At 44.9% G+C, this 21,946-nt stretch overlaps 1 protein-coding gene across 2 annotated transcripts in view; it reads right to left on the bottom strand.

Annotated features, from left to right (window-relative positions):
* The window catches only part of cacna2d2a (calcium channel, voltage-dependent, alpha 2/delta subunit 2a), a 177,465-nt gene extending 159,147 nt beyond the window's left edge, over nucleotides 1–18,318 (bottom strand). For both annotated transcript variants that reach the window (XM_028997468.1, XM_028997469.1), the window contains exons 1-2: nucleotides 17,978–18,318; nucleotides 8,954–9,035 (exon numbers count right to left, since the gene is read on the bottom strand). In XM_028997468.1, the coding sequence (XP_028853301.1) occupies nucleotides 8,954–9,035; nucleotides 17,978–18,096 (201 nt within the window). In that variant the 5' untranslated portion in view covers nucleotides 18,097–18,318. The remainder of the gene's footprint in view (nucleotides 1–8,953; nucleotides 9,036–17,977) is intronic.
* Between the last annotated feature and the right edge of the window lie 3,628 nt (nucleotides 18,319–21,946).

Raw genomic sequence — 21,946 nt, 5'->3', positions numbered from 1 at the left:
TGGACAATTGTTTTGAATATATTTGGCCATTTTAAAATCCCGTTTTATAAGTCTTAACCTTAGCTAAGCTAGGCTAAGCTAGCGAAGCTATGCATTCCTGTGTTCAAGTCAGCCTCCAAACAACGTTTTGGCTAAATGTAGGCATTAACTATTTAGACTGTTCTTAGCTGTTTAGTTAACTTTTCTCAAACTTTGAAGGTTTCCTAAAGAAATTCACCTCAGTTTACAAATCTTAACCTTAGCTAAGCTAGCAAAGCTATGCATCCCTGTGTTCAAGTCAGCCTCCAAACAACGTTTTGGTTAAATGTAAGAACTATAATACGGGATTTTATAATGGCCAAATATAATAAAAACAGTTGTTTAGCCTCACCAGGGTTTGTCGTTCGACTGTAATGTAAAGAGTTTTTTTTGTGTTTTAAGTAGTTTGTATGTTTCACTTTGAAATTAACCATTTCACTATTAGTAATTTGTATGCGACTTTTCATTGATATACAAGCAAGTGTCCTTTATCATATCGCAATCGCATATCGCAATATTGATCTCAATAATCACAATATGTCTTTTTCCCTAAATCGTGCAGCCCTATACACAAGCAATGCAAAAAAATGTCCACAGTCCTTGTAATGCCCTGGTGGCAAATCCTGTCCAACAAGTTCCAATAATTATCTTGACAAATATGCAGTTTGAGTTGATTTTGCAGAAATCCTCCAATCTCCCATTTAAGATTATTTATTAGGTTCTTCATGCAACATCCACAACACTAAAAAAGTGCCGTGTATCATTGAAGATGGAAGTAATATGAATTCTAAGAAGGGGTTTGTATTTGGCTGCGGACCCTAACACTCCCTAATGCCGCAACACATTCCTCGTGTTTATTCCATGCAGTCGCCACATATTCTTGAAATGAGATTACTGAATAAGAGAAGCTGTCTCCTGGAGTGTTAAAGGAGCTAACGGCTGTGTAATTGAATTCACAGTTTCGTACGCTGAGGCGTGTTGTTTTTTTTCTGTACGACTTACCAATGGTATATTCTAGAATGTTAGACCTGCCCCATACGAATAGCCGAATAAACAAAGCCCATTGAAATATACGCACGCAATGCAAACCTCCTATACGAGTAAAGTAGGTCAGCATGTTTTCAGCAACACTTCCCATAATCTGTCTCGAAAACTGTAAAAAAAAAAAAAAGAAAGAAATATATGCACAAGGATTTAGTGTTCGTGTGTGACATGTCTGCATGTTGCACTAGTTCTGTGTGCGAACGCTTCTCGATGAAGCGATTGTAAAGCCACGGCACAAATCCCTTAAAACAACAGAACCCCGGGAACGAAGCCAGGAACCCAGATCAGAACCAAGGAGCGAGGGAGGAAGAGGGGACCCTGGAAGAGGACGGAGGGAGCAGAATGAAAAGGGGAGGGAAAGGCGAGATAAAAGAGACGTGTGGGATGTTAAGACGCATTGTGGCCCCAAGTCAGAACACCAGCGAGGGAATTCTGGGTAGTTGTAGATTTGGAACAGTCGCCATATAAAACCAGGCTTTAGGAGCTTTAGCTGCAGGCGTTAGCGTTCGGGGGCTAACCTAATGTGAAAAGGATTTGGAGCGAAAAGCCTCCTGGCGGGCTGATCGTGTTTCAACATGAAGGGTCCGGTGGAGATGACGTACAGACGCCTGGCCAAAGCTGAAGCGAACAGGCGCCAGCCGGGCTGCGCTTTGCTCCATTTCCGATCGATCGACGTTCATAGTCCGTCTTTTAATGCAGCGAGGCTATTCCTTCACAGCCCAGCAGGCAGGATTCAGTACCGAGGACAGCTCCACTATCAGTCGCTACGTGAAATTACGCGCAAAGATATAAAACAGGTACATGAGATGAAAGATATTTCAAACGAGGTGGGAGAAGATGGGAACAAGGTCGAACAGCAACATCTGAGGCTGCACGATCGAACACAGCAGAAACCAGGGACAGATCACAACATTCAGAAGGCTGTCATTTCAAAATAAAACACTGCAGCACAGCACACGGTGACACAACGAAACGTTTAACCATCACCCTGGATGAGCAGTGTGCGGGGATGGTACCTTGATCGGTGGCACCTCAGTGACACCTTGGCGGCTCAGGATTCGAACCTTCAACCCGGAACAGAGCAAACAGGACTGTGATTGGTTCCTAGCCCAGGATCAAAAAGCTATTTGTGTCCAGACGTTCCAAACTTTTCAGCTGTTTTATGTGTTTCATTGATTTGAAGCCCCCGAAAATGAATATTTGTCCTTAATCGGCCCACCAGTGCCACATGTCGCAGCAGGAGAGATTAGAGCGAGATGCAGCCCCCCTGCTGCATGCTGGGAGCTGGACGTGAAAGCAGGTACAGCAGCTGCAGCGCAGCGGGGGGTGGAGGACTCTTGCATATGCTCAGAGAGAGAAGAGATGTGGGTCCTTCCCACCTGTCCAGAGGAATGGAGGATGAGTTTATGTGCGCTCGGATCGAGCGGATCGGGAGGATGAGAAGGTGGTGGTGGTGGTGGTACAGCTCCATCTAGATACTCCATCAATTCGCCCAGACACTTCAACCCACTTTGTCTCTTTTCTCTCACACACACACACAAACACACACTTCTGCTGCTGGGCTAATGGGCCAGGGCACAGCGCGTTGCTGAATTTACTCTCCGGCACTGCGAGTTTTCTGAATTTAAATATAATACATGCACACAGACGCTCGCTCTTGCAAACACACACACTTGGGTTTGTAATGTAGACAAAACCACACAGATTACAGCAAGATTGCATACATTGTCACTGCTGATGAAAAAAAGAAATTCACATTTAATATATATATGCACACACACACAAAAAAAATGAAAAGATTTCTACTATAAGCACACACACACACACACACACACACACACTGACCCTGGTAGGTCTACTTGTGAAAATTCTGTAATCTGATTTGTGTGAAAGAGGACTGTGGGAGCAGCAAGAGACTTCTGTTCTTCATCAACCGTACCACGCAACACACATATACACACTCACATCCGTACTCACTCGCACCGACTCATGTCGTGACCCTAGTGACCCACAGCTACCTGTGGCATCAACGATGGTGGTAAATGAAGTCAATTTCAAAATATCAGGTTTACACAATAAACTGCACAAATACAGGAAAGGAAATCACACACACTCACACACACACAAACACATAGAGATATTGCACACACACCCCACACATTGAGAAAAGAAGAGAGAAGTGGTGGGTTAAAAATCTGAGGAACTGTCCGGAGAACAGGAGGAAGCTGGCTGGGTGGGGTGGGGCGGAGGATGGGGAGAAGGCGTTGGCAGTGTTTAGAAGTAATTCCTCATGATTGGGGGGGGCAGTCAGCTCTTCCTGTAAATTGTCAGCAGGATAAGTGCTATTAAATCACCAAACCAATTACATTGATCAGCGGTTAGCTGCATCATCAGGCACTGATGAAACAGCAAGTCTGGAGCCATAGCTATTTGTGTGGTGTGTGTGTGTATGTCTGTTTCAATTTGTCTGTGTGTGTGTGTGTTTTTAGACCTGTTTGCATTGATTCTTTTGCTCCGAATCAGTGTTGCTGTTAAAAAACCCGTATTTCATGCACTCTGACCTTTAGCCCCTTAGCTGTAAACCACACATGCATCGGATACAGTTGCTACAGGAAATTTTTATATCTTTTTTGTGTGTGTGTGACTGTTTTGTGTGTGTGAGCTGAGTTTCTATTTCTGCTTGTGGGATCATTTGCCTGCGCCCTGAGATAAAAATGTTTGCAAAATAATTGGAAATGTAAATGTGCTTTTAGACCCGATAGGACAGTTCTGTGTGTGTGTGTGTGTGTGTGTGTGTGTGTGTGTGTTTATAGGTACTAGCTCAGCCTTCACTGGTAAGGATGGTGCTTTTGAATGGCAAACGGGGCACTTTAGACAGATTACTGCAAACCACTGGAGTCAGCAGCAGGGCGGGGCCGTAAGCCACGAAGACCTCGCCCTTCCACACACACACTGCAGCTTCCCCACCAGAGACTCTAAACATTTTAATAGAGCAGATGGACAGAGACTCCGACTGGGGAGACTCCCAACACCATCAGCACATCCAGAGCCTTTCACCGATCAGCAGCCCATCCCCATACACATCCAGAGAAATTCCCAGCAGGAAGCTAATGCATGCAAACACAAACAAGAGTGCGGTCATGCTTAGAACATAAGGTATTCTTAGCAAACCCAGGTACACCGATCCACTGTCTGGAGAAGTCTGGCTTTCAGGGAGCTGCTGCAGCCAAAAAGACCCTGACATGGAAACAAGGCCAAGCCCCTCGACTGTACACACAACATGATGCATGATGCAATACCGGCAGGTAGGCGTGTGATCGGCTGCAGCAAGAACCCTGATCTCAACATCACAGAGTCTGTCTGGGAAGGGACAGAAGATGTCTGGAACAACCTACCGGCAGAGTTCCTTTAAAAACTGCATGCAAGTGTTCATAGATGGAGCGATGTTGATTTCAAGGTAAATGCTGGTTACACTTTTCTTGTCCCCTCAGAGGTCACTGCAGATTAAAACAGAATGACTGTGAGCGAATGGCTTTCCAATGACTCCTTCCTACACTTGTGGTGCTGGTGGCCCATCAACAGGACATGAGTGTCACTGAATGGCTGATGAGTATGAAAATGGAGCAAATTATACAACATGGCATTCGTTCAGCAGAGCTCAGATTCTGGAGCAACGTCTTATTCCTCTAACACACCAACAACCGTAGTCAAGGTAAATGCAATGTGTCCTCTGCTTTTAACCACCACCCTTGGTGAGCAGTGGGCAGCCATGACAGGCGCCCGGGGAGCAGTGTGTGGGGACGGTACCTTGCTCAGTGGCACCTTGGCAACCTTCTGATAACTGTTATAATCCCATGCAGCCAGTTATCAGGTAGGTAGATATTTTTACTTTACGTTACGTTGGGACTAAATGCAAATATCCACTCCCCTGAGTATGGTGACCTTCGACCTCCCACCTTGAGACACGCAGATATGGTGCCAATATATGGATGTAGTCCCAGGCCTGCCATCACACACCCCAGCCCGTCAACATGAAGAGCTGCTTACACTCGTACACGTGACCTTATGCACTTCACCAGTCTTTAAAGATGGAGAACATTGGCCAAAATGTACCAACCTCACCACACGCCACAGGCAGATAAACTTTCACCGGCTGCCTGAGACGCTCGGAACTGCTGAGAGGCGAGAAGAGGAAGGCGGGCTGATACGCAAGCACTGCCCACGGCGGCGGCAGAGAGCACCCACCCCTCGTCCCTGTCCCCGGGCCCCTCCCCGGGACGAGTGGAGCCTGGTTCACTCGTTCACCCTGCTGTTTGTAATCTTACTCTCCCCCACATCGCTCTCTCTCTCTTTAACACAGAGAGCGGAAACAAACACACACACACACACTGCAGCTTGTCAAGATTTCATGAGCATCTCTCATTTGAATCCAGGTGTTCATGCAGCACACATCTCTTCAGACTGCAGGAGAGTAAAATAACGAGAGGATCCAGCTGAAAAGAATCTCTCCAGGTGGATGAAAGTGGCCGAAGCGAGGTGGATGCGAGGAAGAGGAGGAGGAGGAGGAAGCAGCGGCTGAGCGGGGAGCTTTCAGATGCAGTGGCGCGTACAACACTGAAATATTCATGCTGATTAGCCCTTCCTTATGGAAATGAACAAAACTGTCATACTGCTCAAGAGCCTCTCTGAGAGGGGATGGGCAAAGTGGCAGTGTGTGTGAGTGTGTGTGTGTTCTATTTTTATCCCACACAGTGAAGCGGGCTTCCTGTGGTACAGTTAGTTAGGAGGCAGTGTGGGAGTGAAGTACAGCCACTGCTGACTGCTTACCTAACACCACTGACTAATACAGACAGAGGAAGAGTGAGAGGGGCATGAATAAAAAAGGAGAGAGAGAGAGACCCCACCATTATACTCCTTATCATCAACCCTGATTCTCTCCAGCTACCCGCAGAGATGCTTTTATAATTCCCGTTCCCTCAGGTTATTGGGGTTGCGAATGCAGAACCCTGTTCTTACAGTCATTGTTTCCCTTGATCTTATACTCGTCCTTCTTCTTCTGGCACGAACAGGAAGTAAGAGTATCAGTGAGGCATGGCAAACACTTGTACTTGTACATTTAGCACCAAATCACATTACGTGTCAGATCCCCTCGTCTGACAATCAGAATTCTTCAATCTGCATGCTTGGTGTGGTAGTAGATCATTATCATGGTCCGTGGTCCATGACCCCTCGTTCCCTAATTCCATGTTAGAAACTACGCTTGGATGTAAACACGCTCGAACCGAATCATTCACGGTTAAAATGAGACCCTGTTTCCAAAGTGCTATAATACACATGGTGTGTTGGGCTGGTTCACCTTTCTACCCCTTTTCTTGTTGTTGTGTAATTACTTCTGAAAGGATGATTTTATGAGCATCATATTAAAATGGGTGGAGATGACACACCCTTTTCTGTCATTTGATTTAAGCCCCTCCAGTAAATATGTCACGAAAGCAAGGGCACACACACACACATACTATTGAAACTATCTGATAATTATTCAAATGCTACAAAATCGAAATCTGGCAACACTGGACAATAGACCTTCCTGTCCATGCAAGAGCCGTGCAGAAAACCAGCACTTTGATTAGTGAATCTGACAGTCCTGAACACATCCAATGCGTCTTATACAAGGGCTCCTATATATACCCCAAAACCACACACGTAATCCAGAAAGGAACCCTTATTTAACATTTTCCTTCAGATGCTGAAAAATTAATCTTCATGAATAAGCAAGCCGGGAGAATATAGCACAACATTGTGATATGTATTGCAAATAAAGGTCTATTTCAGAGAATGCCACTTCACCTCCTCCCTTTTACCTTCTTCTTCCCCTTTCTGCACTCTCTCATCCCAAATCCACCTCCTCTGTCATCCCAACCTCCTTCACATCCCCTTTTACACTCAGTTAACATGCTTGCTCGCTCTTTAAACGTCTGCTATTATGTCTCGTCTCACTTGTACGCAGGTCCCGTCCCCAACCCAGGCGTCCTCAACCCCAACTCTTCTCCTTGCTGCCGTTTCTGTCGTCATAAGACGTCATTAGACGTCATTAGACGTCATTTGCAAAAAAAAAAAAAAAAAAAACAGAAACCGGTTACGTTCGTTTCCCCCCTTCCCCTGTCGGGAGGAGTGTAAGCGCAGCGCTGGGGAGGAGAGGGGCGCGGCAGGCAATTGTGCCAGCAGCCGGCGTCTCCCTGGGAAGATTTCTATCAGGCACACATATAGGCAGAGGCATCCATTTAGAAAATGGCTTTTCTAGACACGCTGGGCCATTTAGCACACCCCGCGACGACTCCTGCTTGGGTCCATGATAAATGTTGCTTCCCACCAGCGTATTCACACCTACACACACACACACACACCAAAGACATATATGTGTCACCCCTTTCACAGATTTATTTTCCGCTGTCATTAAATACAATTCATAAGGCAGCAAAATAAACTCAGTGGGGAAAATGTGAAGCTGCTGGTAATAAAAATGATTTTCGTTACATCTTTACGCAAGTCTCGTAAAACTGCCATTAGTGCAGAACAAACCTCCACAAACATGTCTCACACACACAAACACACACACACACACACACACGCTGACAGTAAATGCTGCGTTACAGTGAACTCCAACATCAGCCTCTGCTAATAAGCTGTGTATGTGACATACCTCCACTCTGTTCCTGACACTCAAAAGCGTTTCTTCGTCCTTCAACAGATTATAGGCATAATCCTCCAAAACTGTATTAACAGCCCCCCAGACAAACAATATGATGCTAAAAAGATTACATGAAATAAAAAAGAATTAAAAACAACATGCAGTCTGAGAGCTGGATGGAAGTTTTAGCGGAATAACCCCCCCCCTCGCCTTCATGAGAGCAGATGCTCAGAAATAACTTGTGTCCCAACCCCCCCCTGCACCTTTTAGCAGCTTATTAAGCAATGTGTCTAATTAATGTGTTAACACACAACACACACACACACCATCCACTCACGCGCAAGTTATATAGAATTCAGCGGGAGGAAACCGGAGAGGTGTGACGCCATGTCACTAACCACAGTGCCATAGAAAATTGCTAGATAACATTGATCCTCGGCCTGACCGCAATTATGGCTCGTATTTTAATGGCCCGGGCCGCTCAAGTTACTGCAGTACGCACAAATGGCCACACGTGCACGTCGCACATTAAAATTGACCTCCGACTGTAGTGGCCTCCACCCACATGGACACATACAGCAGAAGTGCAGAAACACCCTCACACAAGGCAACTTGAGTAGAACGCGCATTTACAGCCAGGGCTGGAAGCGGCTTTGAAGACGCCATCTGCAGCGAGTCACAACTCGCTCACACACACACACACACACACACAAACAAGCAGAGAGTGTGTTCCATCAAACCGAGTAGGAGCCGGAGTGCTGAGCATTAGGGTCGGGTGGAATTCATTATCGATTATTGCTGCATGAACTTCATCTTATCCATTACACATAACATAGCTGAGTATAGATTGTTTTCGATCAGTACATAACATTTTTATTTAAGCTCTAACCCTAAACCACTGCTCTTGTCACGACACAGAGAAAAAATGTAATCATTAAAAACAGAGATTTCATCTTTTGTAATTAAATAATCTGACACATCTAAACATAAAGCTCACAACTGCACAGAGATGTAAAAATGAGAACTACAACGTAATTTCTAATACGTAAAAAAATATCTTTTTGATTTATCCATGAAGGGCTGTGTCACCAACGGCCTGTGCTATAAAAAGTAAATTCTCTAAATAATATGTGGGGTCAAATGTGAAGTTCACCACTTCAGTCTTGAGCGAGGTGCGGTGGTGTTTCAGGATGAAGTTCTTACCCCTCTCATCTGCTGCGACCCGGTCACCAGTTGAAGAACCTTCTCCAGTTCCTTCTCTATACGGCCGGCCCAGTGCATCATTCTGCAGAGAGGAGACAGACAGACACGGCACGGTCACACAAGTTCACACGCTTACCGCAAGGCGTGTCACGCCTACCACGTGTCCATGAATGCATAGCGGAGGAAACCAGAGACAACAGCCAATCAGAAAACAGCAGAATTTTATCTGGATGGAATGAGAAGGCATCCTGGGATTATTCGCGTGATTCTGCTACTTGTAACCAAAGCTTACGAAAATTTCCTTGACCCCTAAAGGTTTTACAGCCGGCAAACTGAAAACACCTGGTCAGAACAAGTAGTCTCGGCCATATTACTTTATCAGAGGGTAACTGACATATTCTCACATTATAACCATCTCTCTCTCTCTCAGGCTTAATAAATGATAAATGAATTGTATCAAATATTTTCTTCCCCAAATCTAAGCCATTCATAACAACACTAATAATAAAATGATCAATGAAACATCTCCATTTTTTCAGGGTTCAAATTTTTTTGTGTCCTTTCAAAGTATTTGCAATTGGTTAATTGAAATAATTCTAATGTCTAATTCTGTTTCTTGTGAGTATATCTACTCTAGCAGTGGAATTCATTGCTATGCGATGCAAGAGGGCGCCACCAAAACGCCCCGCCCGCCACCAATCTCACTCCAAGCAAACCTCAGAAGTTGTGCGGCACCATTTAAAAGGCGCATGTTCATTCGAATGTTTTCTAACGCCGTGAACAACCGACAATAAAGTTAGGGTGACGCCCTCTTTTCCACAGACATGGTGTCTTTTTGAGAACTGGACATTTCGTCTGCGCAGTTTCTCAGAATGGACCGTGCCTACAACCTGCTAGCGCTGGTGGAATTTTTACTATTTTTACTATTATTTTTTTGAAACTAAGTTGTGTTTTCCGTGCTCCACGTCACCCTGGTTTGACGTATACCTTCATCTGATCCGGTGCATTTTTAAAACCTCCTCCACATACTTCCTGTATGAAACCTTCACTTAACATATGTGGATAAAATCCAATCACTTTTTTTGCAGGGACAACCACAGGAATTACAGAGAGGAAACGTCACTGTTCTAATGCTGACCCCCACGACCTTGACATGGTGATTGAACCATTGATTGAAGCATTTTGTTCTACAATCCCCCCTAATATTAAATCTTAAAAAGCTATAAGAGTGACATGCAGAATCGTTAGAGCATGAGTACCCTAGCATAAAGAGAGAGAGAGCTTCATGAGACAGGTAAAATAAGACTTCTTTAAAAGTAATAAACTGATGCCAGATTAACATGAAAACATTTCAAGTTATAAAAAAAATACACTGCATTTGCATACATCCATTTTCTTTGTGCATCTAAATGCATTAAATTGACACAAACCATTCTAAACTGTTGGACAACCTTACAAACCCCCCTAAAGTATTATCTTAAACAGCCTATTGGTACGAGATTTGGCAGGGAAGTGGTGGTTTGTAAAATCTGCCTTATCTGGCCCAGCCAGCCTTAGAATCACCCCACAGAGGCACAATGCAGGTCCTGCAGGTCCAAAGAATCTTAAGGCATATTGCATTGTATGGGAGATCGATCATTTTTGTTTGAACTGTTTGTCTGGGGTTTTTTTGTCTGTTTTACTTACTTGGTTCACTACTGGCCAAATGACAAACACCAAATTGTGCTTGCAGTCTCAGACTTGGCTGCCGGGCCATTCATTTAGATACCATGTTTTGTGTAGTTTATTCCCATTTCTACAGCTGCAGAATCAAAATCTCTTCTGAACTGTCATATTCTGTCCATACACCATTATTAAAGACCATTATTGAGCCATGGTACATTTAAATGAGCTTTATCCAACGTGAAAAGTGACTGATCTGGCAAAGTGCTTGATGTTTCATGGAGACAGATCAAGATCAAAGATCATGTCTGCGACAATTCCAAAGGGACTTCTTCTCAGAATGTGGTACTGGCCCAATTTATAAGATGGCCTTAAAACACTCATTACAAAATATAAAAAATTAGCTACATCAATCAATATTATGTTTTTCTCTAGACCACAATTGTAAGATGGCACCAGTCTGTTTCAGGCAAAGTCCACAATCATGTGCATTGTGTCCACAAATACTCTCTACAAATCTAGCTTGCTATCTGTCTCACCCTCAGAGTTGGCAGGCCTGTGAATAAGCATGTGTGTGTGTGTGTGTGTGTGTGTACTGGCACCACGCTGCAGCGGCGTTTAGGGGTGGCTGCGATAAAAAGCTCAGCTCCGACAGAAGTGCAACCCTAAGCAGGAGGGGTTGTCTGTGCTCAGAGCCAACAGAGGAATTAAGTGATCAAACAGCCCAGCAGATCACCGCTGGATGTTCCCACCGCAGCAACTACCAACTTAATGGAAAAGGACGTCTCACGTCGAGATGTCTCGGAAGATCCCAGAAAAACACCATGTTGGTGGGGTCCTCAAACACACCCACACATGTACACACACCTCAAAAGGTGATGACTAACTTTTCTCCATGGACTGACAAGGCAGATCCAAGATTCAACTGACAAACTGACAATCCACAACTTTCACTAAATCTTTCCTAAGGTTTCTAGAATCATATTGTGTAATGAGCCCTGTGAAAGCATTTAAAATATCATTATTGCAGGTGATGTGTGAGAAAATGCCCCGTTGTGGGTCCACGCCCGGCACTCAGTGTAGAACTGACTCTAGAGGCAGTGACATAGGATTCAGTACATAAGTGAGTGAGTAAGTGAGTTTTTGAGAGAGGCCATAATTCATGTTTCACTGGATGTGTTATCATTTCAAGGCATTATTTAAGACATTGCACATTGGATGTGCTCAATGACGTCAGATTCACTAGTTTATCAATCCGAATTCCTTAATAAAAGGCATGATAACCTGTCTGCATGGTTCACATGAGGCTAATGGAGAAATAGAGAAGGTCTTGTGCTCGGTGTTGCCAGTTTGGGTGGGTTTCCATTTGATATTTTGCTATAATATCTACTGAGGAACTGGAATGTCATTTAAACAGCTTAAGTGGTCGTGGCAGTTGAATAATTATCAGATAGTTTCAGTAGATCTGGTGTCTAACATCCACTTCTGAATTGTACATCTGCCTCCCCACACATTAAGCTCCATTTCAAACTAGGAATGGTTGTGGACAGGTTATTGTGCACACGACACAGCACAAGAAATACCACATTGGCCAGAAAACAAGATGACATCAGACTGATTAAAGCATCATATCTGGCGCCATGTTCCAGTTCTGCATTTAGATTTTTTCTACTGTAAATGTAAGATGACAGCATATGTTCAGACCAACACAGTAAATTCCATCACACGGTTGTGAGTCTCCAGCACATCCAGAGATCCAGGAAAGATGCTGGTTACCAGCAAAGCCAGTAATCTTGGCCTTGCCAATTTGAAGCTTCCAGCCTACAACTATGATCGTGGCTTCATACGGAAAAATGAAACCTTCACCATACCCCAGAGCTTTTAGGGTGCTCTCCAGTTCATTTGGATTCATCTTCCACAGAGAGTCAGATGACAGACCCTTCCGTGAAGATCCCAGTTCAGATCAACAGACTGAACACAGTCGTTTGTCTTTTAATGACATGAAAACCCCCAGAAATGTCAGCTTCAAATGCCAGCGTTGTCTAACTGACAAGGCCGAAAAGATTCATCAAAAGTATGTGACACTCCTCACTGCCAGGCAGCCAAGGAACGTCTCAATGTCACAATAAAAGGACCCCAACCGAAATGTAACGGCTACAAGAATGAACTCCATGCCGATCCTTGGCCGCTTCTATTCAACACCCCAGCCGAAGAGAGAATCGGCAAACCCGCGATGCAGACGGAGATCTGGCGGGCGAGGCCTGTGAGTGGATCGGGGGCGGCAGGCGTGCTGGAGGAAGCCCGTTGACCAGGAAAAGGTCACCTAGCAATGACGGGGAAGCTGGCTAAAAGTGGGCGCGCCGGGGAAGCGGCATGTGCTGTGACGCTAACTGCCAGTGACAATACCTCTGTCCCTGAGCCATGCACACTCCTCCAAGCACCCTCCTGCCCACACACACACACACACACACACACACAGATGAGAGAGGGAGCGAGAACGAGTGGGGAGGGGGGATTTTGAAATGTTTACTGCGACTGGGGTGGTTGATGTTATCTGCATCTGATTTATTGTGTTGTGTTTATAGGGCCTACAGGCGTGGCCGGGCTGGAGAACACCGAGACGGAGAACTTTCTTCTTCCTCCAACCTTACGTCCAAGTCTCATCAGTTCTGTCTAAAAAAAAACGCTGTCGCATGGACGTGCAAACAGGGTCAAGCACATCATGCCCCCTCTGGCCGTCATTACGTACACTAATATGTCACGTGACGTCGAGTCCCCGTAGCCGCACGAAGAGTGTCCACCATCTATCTAATGGTGCTGGAGACAAATAAAATGGGTGCATTCGTTTTCTCCTCCCAGTCTTCTTCCTCTCTCTCCGTCTCTGTGTGAACGCCTCACTTAACAGCCCGTGGACGACTGGAAAGTCTCTCTTTTTTTTTTTCACTGCAAATCAGGCAAGAGAGCAGAAACGGAATGCGGAGGACTGTGAAGTTCTCTGTCCTCTGGTCCATCACTCAACCGTTCACACACAGAAAGGCAGAAGAGGCAAAACAACCGCTGCCCTTACCGTGTTAATATTATATTACACAACAACACAATAGAAATGAAATACGGTTTTCTCACCTACACACGTAACGTGACTCGTTCATACCAGACCGTACATGGACGTTTTTCGACAGGAAGTGAGCCATCAATGCGGTAGTGACAGGCAGGCCTTGGTTGCTGCCCAGCATTTTAAGGCATTGATATGTGCATGAGCACTGTGCGAGATGCAAGACGGCCATTGTGTGCAGTAGGGCTGATTAATGCACTATTAAACCTTCACATAAAGCACTTGAGCAACTTCAAAGGGTCCCCAAATATAAACCCACCGGCTCCGGCGCCAGCCAGTGACGCTACCTGCTGGGGTTTGATTTGGATTCTTCTGTGCCTCCTCGTTCTAGAGCTTTCCAGAGCCCTGTGGGTGGACCGTTGTCTCTCTTGCAAATGGATGAGCCAAAAACGCCTCAGTGCTGATCAGCCTCCTCAGATTACGCCTTTCCCAGCGCTCATGTCAATTCATCACCTTCTCTACAGCATTTGGCGGGTCCTTGTCTCGTGGAGAGAACTCATCAGCATTCACTAAATCCTCCCCGAACTTCAATTAGGCAAAATGTCAGATGCAACCTGTAATAAATTGGCCTGCAAACCTGTAACTGGAAATAGCCATGGGGCCTTGCACATAGAGGTGGGCCATATCATATCATTCAGGACAATACAAGTAAATTTCATATATTATAAATATATTTAATATATATACATTTAATATATTCATCACGATATGCACTTCCAAACGACCCCTCCCCCTGACCCTGGTCACACTGGTTCTGTTATTTGCTAGCTAAAATTCCACTAGTGCAAGCAGGCAGGAAACTGGTCCACTAGTGCGAATGGAAGTGAATAGGTGTGTAGGATGTCATGACAGCTCTAAAACCCGCACAATTCTCAAATCCCGACCGGAAACAATTTGTAGGTCTCAAAAAGAGGACTTGTCTGGGGAAAAGAGGACATCTGGTCACCCTTCACAAGGACAATTCACCCAAAGTATCAACTGCCAGCTCAGTTTTTGGCTGAAAGGGTGGCTGACCAGTTAATAAATGCCACTTCTCCACAACCACAGATCTGTATCCAGAAGAACCTGCCTTAACTTTATTATACTCTGGTTTAAAATAAAAACATTTACAATGTTTAACTGTTGTCATGTTCATATATAGTTTATGCAATAAGGGCTGAATTCAGCATTTATACAGTGATTTAGAGGAAACTTTACACTTAGTATAAAAATGTCTATGAGACAATTTAAGTAACTACTAACTTCAATTACTGGTAAATTAAATTAGACAGTCTTGTATGAACTTGTGGGTAGTTTAGTCTCAGAACGGTTAACTCTTCGTAACTCTAGTAACCAGTAACTCTTAAGACACTGACTAGTTACAAAGGTCTGCGGTAGCAACTCAGGAACAACTTGTCTTGGTATAAAGCATGATCATATGTGAGTTTCAGGCAGTTCTTCCAGAGCTTTTTCGATCTTTTTTTTTTTTTTTTTGCAGTAAAATTGTGGCAGGAAGGTAACTTTTTTTCCCAGGGAGAATAGAACTGATCGATATACACATGTGCATGGTGCTGTGTGTGATTTGGATGCTGCTATGAGGCATTAACTGAATAGCTGCTCAGCTGTTTCAGAAAAAGCACCCATAGCAAGAGTGAAAATGAAGTACCGGTCCCTTGGATAGCCTGCTGGTCAAAATTCTGGAAAGGTTGAGGTGAATGGCCAAAATTGCAAGGCTGCGATGAGCATGGCAACATTCTGCAGGGTCTGATTAGGCTATTAGGACCACGATGACGTAATAAAAGGTCCGTGGAAGCCCACCAACATATTTTGCCCCAACTTGGGAGAGAAATGGGGCAGCGTTAAATGGAATGTGTAAAAGTGAGATGATGCAAGAACAATAATAGAATTGCCCCCCCCATGAAGTTTTCATTGCGTAATTAAGGTCAGGTGATCATTAAGGATTTAATTATGTATGCGGCAGGCTGAATGCACACAAGGTTGGCATTAAAACCTCAGTCAGGGGGGGCTTCCAGGAACAGATACTGGGAACCCCTGGTGTGAACGGCTGATGTTGGGGGGTCTGTTGTCTGTGGTGGGAAACGAGGTGCTGAGCAGCGACGTTTTCTCATGTGACAACGTCACGGGGCTGTATGCGTATGAAGGCGGAGTTGATTTCCCAGCCAGCTGAACTATTAAAATGCTGAATCATTACAACGCCACCTCGCGCGGAACTGACCTCCGACCCGGCAATTATCATCGCCGAAAGAAGCGCGAGTGAGGGAGCCAAAAAAAGCTCAGTTCTGGCTTGTTCTGTTTCTTTATACTGCTCCTCCTTGAATATGCAATATGCAGCTTTAATTTCTGCATGTTTAGCATTTTCATCAGTGCACGAGAAAAGAGCGTCTGAGGCTTTTTTTAGAGAATCCTCATATTCTGTATCAGGTACATCATTATCTATGTTTTTAGAAGCTGTACAGTACAGCTCTGGGCTGTATTTCACCATCAATAATCTACATTACTGCTCAGACGTTTTTTACAAGTTTTCTGGGGGGAAAAAAACATGAAAAGTCTGAATGGAAAAATGACAAAAAGTATACGTTAAAAATAATGATGCAGTTGAACCCGATGCACCAGATACAGTACAGTAATAGTGAGGATTTGGCCGGTTTAATTGCTTCTTGAAGCAGTGCAACTGTTTTCAGCTCTGCTAAACTCACTAATAAGATCATCCTAATAATCAATGAAGCTTTGAAAGCGACAGACTCGCATTAGCGAACACAGCATTCAATTGGAACTCAAGACTAATTGTTTCTCATAAAGTTCGCCTCTATATGCATGCAGATATTCCATCGTCAACAGACATATCCAGCCACCAGAGTCATTACAACATGCATTTCCACTTTTACCATGCAACATTAATAACTATCGCAGAATCACCATCATCATCACAGAGCGCCAACTTGACTTTATATGCACTGAAAAAAAGTGAACACTGGTTAAACTATAAAAAATGTAAGCAATCTGTCACACCTGATATTTTAGCAATGACGTAATGTACAGAAACCAGGTTACAGCAGATTTGATTGGTTTATTTACATTAAGGCAATGCAACAGATTACTTCATTTTTTTAAAGTTTAGCCAGTCTTCACTTTTTACAGTGTATGGAGTCACATAAAAAAGTCAACCGTAGCTGTTGTTTGTTTAATGTGTTTATCTCATTACAGAAGTTAAAAAATATTAGTTTGCTCTTTTAAACTAAGATGTCAAATTTATGATTAGGAGCAAATCGTTAATCGGTTAATTCACATTACGTCAACTAAACATAAAATATTAGTTTTGGCAGATGACTTTTTTAATTTTTAAACCAATGTTCACTTTTTTCAGTGTGGAGGGGTTGCCAAGGTGACGATTTTCGCAACGAACACGACAAAGTGGGACGAGCATGAGAGGCTTCTTGCAAAATCAGTACCTATCATTTCTGCGACCCATTTCGGGCCGGTTTGGGGTTATTGGGGCTCCACTGGGGACAGGAGCCCTGACACCTGAACCGGGGAGGCGACGCGCGTCACCGCGTCACACGGACGCGCGCACTCGCGAACGCGCCCGGGCCGACGGAACTATCCCCGATATAAACGAACCCTCGCCACTAAAACACCAGTCGTGCAATTACACCGAGCTCATGCAATTATTAAATTAACCCGAGCCCCTAATTACACTAATTACGGCAAGCGGGTCGTTTTTCTTCGTTATAAATAAGATATAATAAAGCCTGACGGGTCAAAAATACTGTTGCACAGAGTTCAGCCAAAGCGAAAAAATAAAAATGACAACTACGATCGTAATTTTCAGGGTTGTATGGAACCACGTGGCAGACGGGAGGTCACCAAATTAATAATCCAGAACTGACAAATTACGCATAATTCCGTCAGATAAACACGAGATACACCGAAAGCTCCTTGAAATATATAGTAGTCCTGAGAGACCCCCCCAGAGCCAGGTAAATGTCCCCACGGTCCTCCCTGAAGACCCTGTCGCCGTTATTATAACGTTACGGTGTCACCTGAGACCCATAATAACTCGGCCCGTCACACCGAGGTTCTATACAGAGTTCCGTTCAAGTTCCTCCGCCGTGTCGCCGTATTCCACAGCGTGTCGCGCTGCGTGTCGCGCTGCGCGGAGGAAGAACGGCGACGGCGGCGACTGGCGGCCAGGCCACCTGTCCCACTTCCCCGCTCCCGATCCCGATCCCGCTCCGTCCGCCGATACTTACGTGTATTTCTGCGGGAAGCGGAACGTCGCCGTCCCCGGCGCGGACACGCTGATGAGGAGGAGGACAGTTTGGATAGAGACGAGATAGAAAATGCCGTGTGACTGCGAGCAGAGCGCCATTTTCCATTAAAAATGCATGAAACGCTTCTGAAACGCCGCCGGTGCGTGGGAGTGGGAGTGGGCGGGCCGCTGGCCGCCGTCGGTCGGGTGATGGCGGAGGGACGGAGGACGGAGGACGGAGGATGGGTGAAGGTCCTCCGCGCGTCAAAACCTCAATCTGAGGACTGGCAGCTCCGACGCGAGGGGATCGGGAGACGCTGCTGCGCCATGCTGATGCTGCCGGTTCCTATCTCTGCTCTCTTGCCTCTCCATCTCTCTCTCTCTCTCTCTCTCGCTCTCTGTCTCTCTCTCTCTCTCTCTCTCTCTCTCTCTCTCACTCTCGCTCTCTCTCTTTCTCTCTCTCACTATCTCCCTCTCTCTCTCTCTCTCTTTCTCTCTCTCTCTCTCACACTATCTCTCTCTCCCTCTCTCTCTATCCCCCCTCTCTTTCTCTCTCTCTCTCTCTCTCTCTCTCCCCCCTCTCTCTCTCCTTTCTCTCTCTTTCTCTCCCCCCCCCTCTCTCTCTCACTATCTCCCTCTCGCTCTCTCTCTTTCTCTCTCTCTCTCTCTCTCTATCCCCCCTCGTCTCTCTCTGTCCCTCTCTCTCTCTCACTCTCCTTTCTCTCTCCCCCTCTCTCTCTCATTTCTCTCTCCTTTCTCTCTCCCCCTCTCTCTCTCCTTTCTCTCTCCTTTCTCTCTCCCCCCCTCTCTCTCATTTCTCTCTCCTTTCTCTCTCCCCCTCTCTCTCTCCCCTTTATTCTAACAGGCGGGGGCGCCCGTCAGCCCCCTTATCTTCCTGCCCCCCGGTTCCCACGGAAGGCAGATAGCGCGAAGACCTGCTCCCTCGTGATTAAAACCGTTCGGATTCTGCTTCACATTTTTCCAAAAAAAAAAAAAAAAAAGGTTATAAAAAAATAAAATACCTCGGCTGGACATGTGCTCGACACTTTGGGGTGTAATAGTGCAGATTGGGCCTTTGTAGCAGATGGAATGGGAACAGCAAGATAATAGTAGTAATATACCAAATACCAATCATTTGTTGAATCAAGATTCTCTTTTTTGCAACACAAACCTTTATACAGACTGTGTGTTGTAAGTCATTAAAAAATAAAGAGTGATGAAAGGCCAAAGCTAACGAAACAACCATATAGAATGTAATTAATATATACTAGAAATCCTTTTTTTAACTAAAATCTTAGCAGAATTGAATGGAACAGAACATCTGCAAAGTGTTGGTTTCTGCAGGTACATTCAAATGACGAAAAGTTAAAAAGCTGTGATGCCATAAAGAAGGACAGGAGATCCTCACCTGAAGTTGTCTTGTTGCATCTTCACCAGGCCACACACTGAAACAAACTGGCGCCGTCTGTCACACCTCATATTTTATCATTGCCGTAATGTGAACAGACCAAACTGACCGCAGTGCGTGATGAGCTTTACAAGGAAAACACAATCTCAGTCGAAACACAATTAAAAATGTCTTTTTGGATGAATTAAACACGCCCGACCTCTGTCCCCCATGAGGATTCTGAACTGTGCAGGAATTCTAGTGACCTACAAAATGGTAAGCTTGTCTTGAATTTGTTTCTAGAGCAGCGCATGTACACACACACACACCCACACACACCCACACAGCGTCTCCCAGGCCAGGGTGTCCCGCATTATCAGTCCTGCTCATCTGCAGCTGGGCTGCATCTCTGTGTCTCCCTGTCAGCGCGTTCGGGTGCCCTTGGCTGCGTATTGATCAGCAGGAGATGTGTTCCCTCCTAGACCCACCACACACGCACACACACACGCACACACACACACACACACACACACGCACACGGTACGCCAAGGTTACAACTTGTTCGCTTATTCATTAGGTTGTGAAATAATAAAGACTCCAGAAGGCCCGGCATCTTTAAAGTGCAGCTCGGCTCTCGGTATTTCTGAATCGGCGTTTGAAAATGACACTTTTGATTATGCGTTTGCGTAACCCTGTCGACGATGCACAGAAGAAGAGAAAATGAGAGTGTGAGTGATGCTTCACCTACATGTCCACCCAAGCAAAAAGCCGTACAGATGTCGTGATGACCGGCCTAGATCCACAAACGGCCGCCGAGGGTGGTTAGCCAACAAGCTTGAGGTGGAGGGGAGCGGCACGCATGCTTCCTGACAATTTAAGGTCATTCCGAATGCAGTGACGTCAACAGTAATAAATGCTTGTGACAGATGTCATCGTCCCCCTATGAAGGCGGCGAGCCACTAGTGGAGCAGATGCTGAAGGAAGCCACGCCGCTGACCGCTTGAGCAATGCGAGGTTAATTAGCAGCTTAATCAGAGCCTGATGAACAGACCTAATGGCCGCAGATGCCGGCTCGGGCGCGGAACCTCCCGGTTTATTTACACGTCTGGTGACGTCTCCCTTTTTCAGAGCATCTCGGGCGTCTGCTCCGCTCCAGAAAGTGTAATTGTGTGTTACCCTACTTTGCTCCCAGTGCCGGAACGGCAAATGTGGTAATGTGCACCATTCGAGGGACACGGAGAGTAGCGGCGGAGTAAACAGTAATTATCGGCCGTGACAAATGTCATGGCATCGTTGCAATTGTACAGTCAACACTTATGCAGCGCTCACAGTGTTTTACGTGGAACGCTTCATATATTTATCTACTTAGTTATATAGTTAAAATATCAAACGTGCACGCACACACACACACCATAAAAATGTGTCATGAATCATTCAGACAAACGTCTAAGAAACGTGAAAAAATGTCAACGGGGCCTGTAACACTGAAGCCACGCCCCTTCCACAAAGGTCCATTTCACGCATCCAAGCGCTTAACTCTCTATCAGTTGTGGAAATGCCATGTGCTAGCCAAGGTTATTATAGTTAACGAAAACGAACGATAAAACTAAAACTAGAACTGAAAAAGCATTTTCGTTAACTGAAATAAAAATAACAACGAGAGTTAAAAAAAAAACGAAGACTAACTGAAACTGTTTTGTGTGTATACAAAACGAACTTAAACGAACTAATATTATAGCAAAAACGTCCTTCGTTTTCGTCTTTGTAATAAGCCTTTTGGGTTGAATTAAAATCTATTTACTTCACGCTGCCAGTTTTAAGCCAGGTTTTTGACCATTATGGTAACATTATGTGACGTCACGTGTCCATAGTCTGTCCGTGACGCCGGCTAGCGTGATGGCTGCAGCGAAAGTCGGAAGAAAGCGGAAGAAAGTCCTATTTGGGATTTCTTTGATTATGACAGTGGCAAAAATAAAAGTAAGTGCCTTGTTGTAGAAGCAGGTGATACAATATGTGGAATACTTCTCAAGGGGAAAAACCCCACGAATCTGAAAGTCCATTTGAAAAGCTCACACAAAAAGCCGAACCAAGAGTACCTGAACAAGCTAGCCTCTCGCCCGCCCTCCCCCGAAAGAGAAGCGGTAGCCAGGCCAGGTAACATGGGAAAGGAACGTGATACTACAGCATCCATAATGGACCAAGTAGCTGCTGGCTAGTAAATACGCAGGAACACCACAAATGAGAAGAAGCGTTGGTAAATATGTTTATTAAGACTGGAATGTCTACACGACTGTGTGACTCGATTACCTTCAAAAAGTTCACCACTTCACTCGAACCAAAATTCAAAACACCCGGAGCTGCAAGAGTCAATAACCTTATCGGAGCTAAGATGGATAAGGCTATTCTGGTGATTTTGATTCATGCACCTGACAAATATCCTAATTTACAAAAAAAAACTAAAACTAACACTGTAACTAACAAAAACTAAACTAAAACTAAGCAATTTCAAAATATCAAAACTAATAAAAACTAGTAAATCTGCCTCTAAAAACTTATTAAAACTAACTGAATTTGAAAAAAAAA

This window comes from Denticeps clupeoides, chromosome 12, assembly GCF_900700375.1.
Source record: "Denticeps clupeoides chromosome 12, fDenClu1.1, whole genome shotgun sequence".
NCBI classification, from domain to species: Eukaryota; Metazoa; Chordata; class Actinopteri; order Clupeiformes; family Denticipitidae; genus Denticeps; species Denticeps clupeoides.
The sequence above is the reverse complement of the archived record's forward strand: the minus strand, read 5'-3'. Positions and strand labels throughout refer to the sequence as shown.